The sequence below is a fragment of the Quercus lobata genome, chromosome 9 (assembly GCF_001633185.2).
Source record: "Quercus lobata isolate SW786 chromosome 9, ValleyOak3.0 Primary Assembly, whole genome shotgun sequence".
In the NCBI taxonomy this organism is placed as follows: domain Eukaryota; kingdom Viridiplantae; phylum Streptophyta; class Magnoliopsida; order Fagales; family Fagaceae; genus Quercus; species Quercus lobata.
The window spans coordinates 17,823,886-17,833,301 of NC_044912.1; the positions used below are offsets into that span (position 1 = coordinate 17,823,886).

Consider the following 9,416-nt stretch of genomic DNA (forward strand, 5'->3'; position numbering starts at 1 on the left):
ATAATGTAAAGTCAATAAGTTTACATCGAAAACTATATTTTTTTAATTGTCATATAAAATTAAAATTAATGTTATATTAATCCCAATCGATAGTTTGCATGCCTCAAACACTCGTTTAGGATAGTTTGTGCAATATATATCATATTTGTATAAAGTTGAAATATATCACCAATGTGAAATTTTCATGGCCTTAATTTGTCACAGGACCGAGGTGGCAGTGGCATGTGGCTTGCGCAAGATTGTCTGGTCGATGAAAGCAATAATTGTCATTGTCAGCCATGAATGATTGAATAAATAACCTGATGGAATCATTCATGGACAACTTGTTAAATCACAGTAGTGGGGTGGGTTGTGTAAGTTAGAGCTTTGTGGACCTGTCTTTTTTAGGTGGAGGATTGGCATTGTAGTACCAACATGTTTATTTTTGTCCTCATCTTAGGCCTTGGATGTGGATGAACTAAACAAGATTAGCCTCAACTTTTTATTGGTAGGATGTGCGTGGAATTGGCCATATGAGCCTTGTTGTTTTTTAAGGTGGAATCGCATATGTTAATGGATTATTCAATCTCTAATATTTTGAGAATATAATGTCAATAGAATTACTTTTTATTTATTTATTTATTTATAGAGCTTCAATTTATAATGTTAGTTTCTGACGAATATGTTCACACTAGTCAATATTGAGCGTAAGCAGAAATTGAACTACAAATCGAGAATTCAATCATCAAAAATTTTATCAAATAAGTTAACTGTAATCTACTAATAGTAGAATTACTGAATTATAGTTTTATGTTATATAATCATATAAGTTACTAGCAAATATGATAAATTTATTGTCATGTATGACCTTACTATTGACTATTAAGATTAAAAAAAAAAAAAAAAAAGTTATCATATTCATATGACATGGTAGAACTTATCATCCAATTTATTTTTATATATTATGTTATTTAGTCTTATCACAATTATATATATAAATATAGAGTTATAAAGCAATGTGATGTAAGAGCATTTTCATCAGCTCTCTAAAAAAAATGTCATTTTAACACACTAAAAACCCACTTTATCATTTTAGAACATCATTTTACAACATATCATTTATCAGATGTTCTATACTTCAATTCTATACATTAAAATAATATTTCCTACACATTAAAATAATATATTTATCCAAAACACAGCAAAAATACAAATGCACAGCACAGTCACCACCGGGTCCAACAGCCACCGCTACAACCACCGCCACAACAACAACCACCGCCACAACAACCACAATCATCAGATCCTCCAACAAATTTCAACTCCAAAAACCTCAACCAAAAAAAAAAAAAAAAAAACTCAAAATCTTCAACAAAACCCAAACCCAACAGATCAATCAATGACCAAATTCAACCAACCATCGGCAACGAGATCGGCGGCAAGAGCTGTGGAGGACGACGAGCAAAGAATGGCGACTGTGGAGGACGACGAGCAAAGATCGGCGACCACCCCTGGGCGAGCAGAGCTTCAGATCGGTGAGCTTCAATCGGTGAGCAGAGGTTCAGATCGGAATCGCCTTCTTGGGAAAAAAAAAAAAAAAAAAAAAGAGAGAGAAAGAGGCGCCGAGACGGAAAGATAAAGAAAATGAAACTGAGATCGGAATCATCTTCTCAGGAAAAAAAAAAAAAAAGCGAGAGAGAAAGAGGCGTAGAGACGGAGAGGAGAGACGGAGACCAGAGAGCAGAGAAAGAGAGAGAACTGAGTTGCGGAGAGAGAGAAGAGAATAAAATATGGAAAAAAAATTATAGCACATGAGTCCGTACCGTCTCATATTTGAGACGGTACTGTAGCGGTGTGCCAAATTTTTTGATATTTGACACACCTCATGAGAGCCTATTTTTGTTGTTTGGTGTGCCAAATGTCAAATATTTGGCATTTGGCACACCTGATGATAGTGCTCTAAGTTACCAATAATATGTGTATAACCCTATTGCTAGCATGAGTGCCATATACCAAGAAACGTGTTAGTATGGTAGACTTTCTACTTTCTAGTTGTAGTGAATGTATTTTAAAAAGTACAAATAAAAAAAGACTGTTTAATAATTAATCATATGCCCCAGTTCCTGGAAAAACTTGTAGGACCATAAAATACGTGGTCATATTCTCCTTCTCCTCTTGTGATTTGATTATCATTAATTTAATAAGGTGATATTAATGGCATTCATAGGAAGAGTTATTTTCACATCCACTAAATGGTCTACTCAAATCAGGTTTACAAATAAATTCAACAGCCCACATGTGAGAGAGAGAGAGAGAGAGAGAGCCGCATATTGTTGACCGAGAAATGGTTGAAGTTTCTGTAATGCAACAACATGAACATACTTCTCAATATTAATGATGAAAATGCTGAGCGGAAACGACAAAACTAAATACTTTTTTTTTTTTTTTTTTTGAGAATCAACAAAACTAAATACTCACACATATATACTCAGCAATAAATAAATAAATATCAAAAGATAAATTATATATAGGGATAATCTACCTATAAATTTAGAGAATTCAAGTCTATTTTTTGTAAAATATAGTGAGATATATATTTACTAATATCTCTCAACTGGATTATTACTTATCTAAAATTTTTCTGAATAGTTAATAAAAATATGACAACGCCATCAAATAGTTGACAGATAACAGTGACACCCTCTTTTTATAAGTTTATTTTTTATTTTTGAGAAGAAGATTATTTTTTATTGAGTGGTATAATTTAGAAATAAATATAGAATGTCCAAACTATAATAATATAAGGTGAAGTTTTAACTTCAATTGGAGTGAATAATTTTATTTGAGCACAATTTTCTTCGCTTAGAGGAATCCCTTTTAGTCCATCATGTGGGCCGCTGCTTGGAAAACTATTCACATTACTTATTAAATAAATAATGTGACTAAATATGCACATAAAATAGTAAATGGTTTTATCAATCATCTAGTAGTGGGTTAGATGAATTTTCTTCCAAACTAATTTAGAAGAAAACTTTTAATTTCCATATTAGCACATGATAGATAAAGATGTCCAATAATTTGGTTTGAAATAATCGTTCAAAAACCTTGTAATTTAATAACATTGTATTATCTCTTTTATAAGAAGGATTGAGGTTCGAACCTTCACATTGTTGTGACTATTGAATTAAAAAAAAAAAAAAAAAAAATCACCTCAAAACCTATTACATGGAGATTAAGATGAATTGTTATTTGGACCACAACATAATATATATTTGAAATAGGTAAATAGTGAGGGTGGAAAGTGGAGTCTAAATCTCAGACATATGATATCACAAACTGATGCAATGACAATCAGAGAGTTAATTCTTGGAATTTTCTTCAACTCTTCTTAGGCCAATTCTATGTAGTTGGTAGGCATTTCTCTCTTTCTCTTTTCCTCATGTAATTCCTCGACATCAAGTACTTAGCCTAATGAGAGTTGAAGGAAACTAGGAATCAGCCTATATGTTAAGTTTCTAAGCTATATATCCTAAGTACGGAAATGTTGGAATTTTATAAGAAGTATGGCAGTGATTAGTTCAAGGGAATCTGACCTCCTAAGATAGAAAGAAATGAGAGTGAGAGAAGGAATACTCTTCTAAACATAGTTGGCACGATCAGTTATACCACAGTTGGCCAATACAGTTAATTAGTTAGTTATCCCATCTAATTCTAACCATAAACTCACTCTACTACCTGTACAACACTCTTGATACAACCCACATGTAGAACACAGATATACAGTTAGTTAGTTATCCCAACTGATTCTAAACACTAGAACTAACTCTACTACCTGTAAAACACTTGATACAACCCACATTTACAAAGCTACAAGTATACAAGACTAACTTAAAATTAAGGTCCTAAGACTATAATTTTTCTCTATTAATATATTCTTCTCACAAATATCATTACCATTAAGTTATCACTTAAACTCCTATCACATAATATATTATTTTCTATTTAAAAAAAAAACATAAACTTCAATATGAAAGTAAAGTCAAATCGGTCATAATTATATTTTCACTATCTAGTAATACATCTTCCATTCAAACTGGTAAATTGAGAGATAAATTTGCACGCCTGGTAAGGTGGGAAGCTACTCTATTCCATTGCCGACTAACATGAAAATTGGGAAAAACAAAAGTTTAGATTAGATTCAAGGAATTTTAGTCAAATCTATATTATGTTTTTAATTGTAAAGAAAACTGTTTAAATTGGAGCACGTGCCGCTCGTGCGTCATTGTGGAGTAAAAAATACCCAAAAACTAAAGGCGGAACACACTAAAACTGTTGGTATACTGTTGGGTTAAAGTTGCTTGGGCAATTCATGCACGCAACACAAGTGCGTGGTCATTCAAGCCACCACGTCGCCATTATCATTTATCATGACCAAAATTGACAATTTCTACGAGCCCCTTCTGTCCAATTTCCAAGTAGCCACCCATGACCCAGCACATGGACTCAACTTTGTAATAATTCAATTCCACGCTTCTCTCAAGTCTCATCAATACTCTATAGTGACCTTAAAATTTTCATAATTTTGTTTTTCACTATTTTAGGATTCGTATATTCTAAAGTAATATTATAGCAATTGCAACTTCTATCATCTTAAAATCTTGACTATTAGAATTCATATAAAGTGAAATGATTGTTTTAGCAAGTTGTGAAGAAAAAAAAAAGAGGCTTTATGGGCATCCAAACAATAATTCTATGACCCAAAAGAAAAAGAAAAAAATCATTTTGTCCCAATAATTGTAATTACATATCATTTTGTTTTCATTAAAAAAAATCATGTTGTAATTGATTATAGTAAAAAATAAAAATCATGTCATTAATATGATCGTATAAAAGTAATGTTATGTTTGTTTTTAATTGATAAAAGTAACATTATATCAAATTACAAATCGACATTTCAATAAATTGTAAAAAAATGTTATATCATTGACCCGTATACAAAGCTACATGCACGGTAGCACCTTCTACTTGTGGAAAAAGTATCTCATAGCATCCTTTTATGGATTGCTTGTGATAGATTTCCTAGCGTGAAAGTAGCTATTTATAAGATTATAAGATACATTTTTCTAATTGTAAAACTCACATACCCTTATTTTTAGATGTACACACGTGTAAGCAACTAGTGCCTCAGTTCTACACATATTAGTATTGTACAATATTAAATTTTTTTTAAATAATAAAGTTTACTTTCAAACTAAATTAGAGGTTCCTCAAAAAAAAAAAAAAACACTAATTTAGAGAAACCTCGAAATTATTATTTGGTGATTTATAAAATCATCTATACTTTTAAATAGGTCATATGATTAAAAATGCACCTGATTAAATTGTGAATTTGAATAATTTTCCAAAAAAAATTTTGAATAATCTTCCATTAATAATCTGATTTGGACTTTGGAGATAAACCTTTGTCTTAGTTTTAGGTTTTATTAATAAAACTGTTTTGAACAATTTTCCATTAATAATCTGGTTTGGACTTTGAAGATAGACTTTTGTTTTGTCTTTGTTTTATTTTTTAGCTGTCAAACTATTGGGGGACCTTAGAGTAATCCCAGGGTGTCCAACACGCTATAAAACATTACAGAAGAATAGAACTCCAACTCTCTTTCTGTTGTTTCTCTGAGTGATTCTCTCTTAAAAAAAAAAAAAAAAAAAAAAACTGATTCTTTCTTCCGAGAGAGGTAAAACTTAACAGCCCAAGATTCCGTTGCTTTAATGTAAATCTGGCTTCAAGGTACATGGATTAAATACTATCTGTTTATTTCTTTATCTGGGTACATTGAATCTTCTTCAAATATTCGAAGTCTGAGGGACACGGCAAGAATTTTAGTGTTTTTTTTTTCTTCTTTTGTTTGTTGGGATTGTTGGTTTTCAAAAAGTAGTCTTGGCTATTTTTCTCATTTCATAGGATTTGAAGAATCCAAGAATTTATATAGAAGCTGGATTGTTTTTTTTCTTCTTCTTTGTTTTATTCAAGTACTTCTATTTTTAACTTGTTTTGTTCGATATCATATTTTTGCGTTCATTTCTGTGCTTGATTGATCAGAAAGTCCAAAACTAAAACATGGGTTTTGATTGTTTTGATGATTTAGCAAACGGGAAAGTTTGTATTTTTTTAAAAAATTGTTAAGATTTGGCTGTGTGAATGAGTCATCTAATTAAGGTCGACTCTGAGGTTTTTATTTTTTATTTTTGGTATTGTTAAATGACTCGTTTATTGCATTATTTTAGAGCGCTAAATTTGGTAAATACGTGTTTTCTTCTTTAGGAAAGATGGGTTTTTTGACTATCTAATTCAGGAATCTGTGTGTGCGTCTCTATCCAATGTATGTTACAGTGGAGGTTATGTAACTCTGTGTTGTGTTGTGTTTTTTTTTTTCTTTTTTTTTTCTTTAAACACCCTGCATTTGGTTGACAAAAAAATGAGAAGGAAAGAAAAGGGAAAGGGAAATAAGCTTTTCAACATTTTTGGTTGTTAATTGATAAAAAAGGCACTTCTTAAGATTTCTCTGCAAGCAAACTAACCAAACTTATATAAATTTCATTTAAAGCTATAGCTTTTGCTGCTTATGGTTCATGAAAGTGAGTGTTTTTTTGTTTTTTATTTTATTTTTCGGTTTATATATGTATTTCTTGTCAGTAATGTTTGAATTGAGCTTTCATATATGACTTCCTTTTGTTGTTCATATATGTTCATTGTTATTGATAAAATGTTCTGAATGTAGATTATTGCTTCAAGGCAGAATAGTTGGTGCCAAGTGCTTAGGAATTTTTAAGTGAATTTTATGGCTGTGGCTTTTACCAATCTCTCATGGTGGTTGTGGAGTGGGAAACAAGAAGAGCCTAGAATCTCCAATGGGTCTTCGATGAATCCTTCATCTGATTCGAGTATGTGGGAATCTGATGCTCTGAAATTCCCTTTGGTTAAAGGGACCAAAATGTCCTTCTCATCAAGAAGGATGAAGCGCAAATGGCATAGTCGGGAAGAGCGGAAAATTGATAGGGAATATGATGTTGTTATTGTGCCATCTGATGGGGAATGTGTTTCAGGTTCAGAGTCTGATGATTCAGATTGGTCAATTGGATGGTTAGAGCCTCATGGACCTGGGTTTCAGAGTGATGATGATGATCCTGATGACAGTTTTGCCGTGCTGGTTCAATGCTATGGTCATGGATATCATGATACGGTGGAGAACTCGAAGAACGATATCTTGAGCACTGTTGGGAACATCCCACATAGTTATATAGATGGTGAGAGCTTCTTCTTCTTCATGTTCCCTCCTACCCCTCCCCACTCCCTCCTTACATGAGTTTTATTCCTGGGGCCCAGAAAGTTTTTAGTGTTTTTGATACATGAAATATAATTGACTAAGTTACCTTTTGATCATTATATTAAGAGATTTTGCTTTTGTGTTGAATACATATCATAACTTTTATGCTATCAATCTAGCAATCATGTAGGGTCACGTCCTTTAGTATTGCTAATAGTTTAGGATCATATCAGAATCAGAAAAGGGTAATCTTTCATCTACAGAAATAATATGTTGGTTGGACGCAGCAGCCATGGTTATTTGGGTTTGTACTTACATGTGATGCAAAGGAAAAATCTTAATTTTGTATTATTTGCTAGTCATTCAGAGAATTAGATGGCTCAAGTGAGCCTGTTAATTTTTCTGACATTCAATATAAATAAATAAAAAACTTGCAATTTCTGGGTCTTAACAAATAGAAAGTGGGAGAAGGTCATATAGGAAGCAACATCTGTCAAAGCCCTGACGCAATAACCTTGAGTTAGCTAAAACGTGGACTTGATGAGATGTGTGGACATTGTAGGCCATAGAGTTGTTGCATATAACTAAGTTCTGATATTGGGTTTGTAAATTGCATCATACACTTGCTAATGAGCTCTAGCTTAATGGTACTTCCTCTTTCATTAAGAACAGGGTGGAGGGTGAGGGTGAGGTTATGGGTCCAAAATTCATTGTGTGTTGTGTAACTTGAAACACACATTCAAAGAAGCTCCTGATTTTCAAATTGTGTATTGGATGTTGCATTGTTCACTGAGCTGAGAATCAGAAAATGCCTAAGTTCATACCAGGAGAATAGCTGCAGTACAGTTCATCTTGTTGAATTTTAAGATTGCAATCTTTCCCTATTTCTTTGCTTAACATATAAAGATACAGGATACCAACCAAGCTGTCAAACTAATATGACTGATATCTGCTGATACATTTACTGTATTGGTAAAGTCTGCCAGTAGAGGATATAGTTATCAATTTGAAGCATGAGAGAAGTGAATGTGGGTGGGACCTGGGGCTGCCAGGACCTGCACAAAGAGGATTGTGTCAATTTTAGCATGATATAATTGATGGGGTAATCAACAATCAGATTATGTCTAGTACGAGATTTCAAGGCCAACATAGTTAGGGAAGGGGCATTCAATTGATCGAATGTTCTTCAACTTTGTGAATCCCAAGTCCCCTTTCCCTTTACCTTCCATGGCATTCGGCCTGTGCATTTGAAATTTTCATGCATCCAATTGATTATTGTTTAACTGCATTATTTCCATTAGTTGATTGTCTTACTCATTTCTTCTCTGTATTTTGCTTCACTGTGCAGAAAGTGAGAAATTCATGGAGCAGTGGCTCTCTTCTCTTCGAAGCAGCTGAGATCCAGGACTTGCTGGCGATTACATTTGGTACTTCTCATGCTGCTTTTGTAAACAATTCTACATTTTGTATATAGTAGAAGAAACAAAAATTAAAAAGAAAAAAAAAGTTATAAAAAAAAAAAAAAAAAAAGGAAAAGAAGAATATGTAGTTTGAAGTTTCTACTAGAAAGGATTGGCTCAGACGAATAGCAATGGCAAAGGATGAGGGATGGATGGTTTTCCCAGTAGAAGAAACAAAAATTAAAAAGAAAAAAAAGTTCTAAAAAAAAAGTTCTAAAAAAAAAAGGAACAGGAGAATATGTAGTTTGGAGTTTCTACTAGAAAGGATTGGCTCAGACGAATAGCAATGGCAAAGGATGAGGGATGGATGGTTTTCCCAGTGTTGGGAGGGGACTTACTTTCTCACTATTTCTATCTGGGTTGACTGGGAAGGAAAGACCTGCTGCTATTAAGATTTGAGGGTGTATATAATCTCTGTGATATAATTGTAACGAGTGTTTAGCCATAAAAAAAATAGAAAAAAGAGAAGGAAAAAAAACAAGGTGAGTTAACTAGGAAATTTTTAAGAATGTGAAGCCCAAAATTGGGTTAAAGTGACAGAGGTGTATGAGTGTGTGCTGCAATTCTTTGATGTATAAATGTCTGTACATATGGGAAATAGTATTATGTTTGATTCTAATGTAAATATTTTGTGAAATACTAAGATGACCTC

At 32.7% G+C, this 9,416-nt stretch overlaps 1 protein-coding gene across 1 annotated transcript; it reads left to right on the forward strand.

The window, feature by feature from the left end:
- Positions 1–5,584: 5,584 nt before the first annotated feature.
- LOC115960579 lies at positions 5,585–8,800 on the forward strand. Its single transcript, XM_031079522.1, has 3 exons — positions 5,585–5,767; positions 6,759–7,284; positions 8,653–8,800. Exons 2-3 carry the CDS (start codon positions 6,819–6,821, stop codon positions 8,700–8,702), a joined length of 516 nt encoding a protein of 171 aa, XP_030935382.1. The 5' UTR covers positions 5,585–5,767; positions 6,759–6,818; the 3' UTR covers positions 8,703–8,800.
- Positions 8,801–9,416: the final 616 nt, after the last annotated feature.

What these genes read in the sequence shown, in the direction of transcription:
- LOC115960579 (XM_031079522.1), top strand. Translation starts at nt 6,819, where the DNA reads ATGGCTGTGGCTTTTACCAATCTCTCATGGTGGTTGTGGAGTGGGAAA. An exon ending in CCCACATAGTTATATAGATG is followed by an intron (nt 7,285 to 8,652) that starts GTGAGAGCTTCT and finishes TTCACTGTGCAG; the next exon opens with AAAGTGAGAAATTCATGGAG.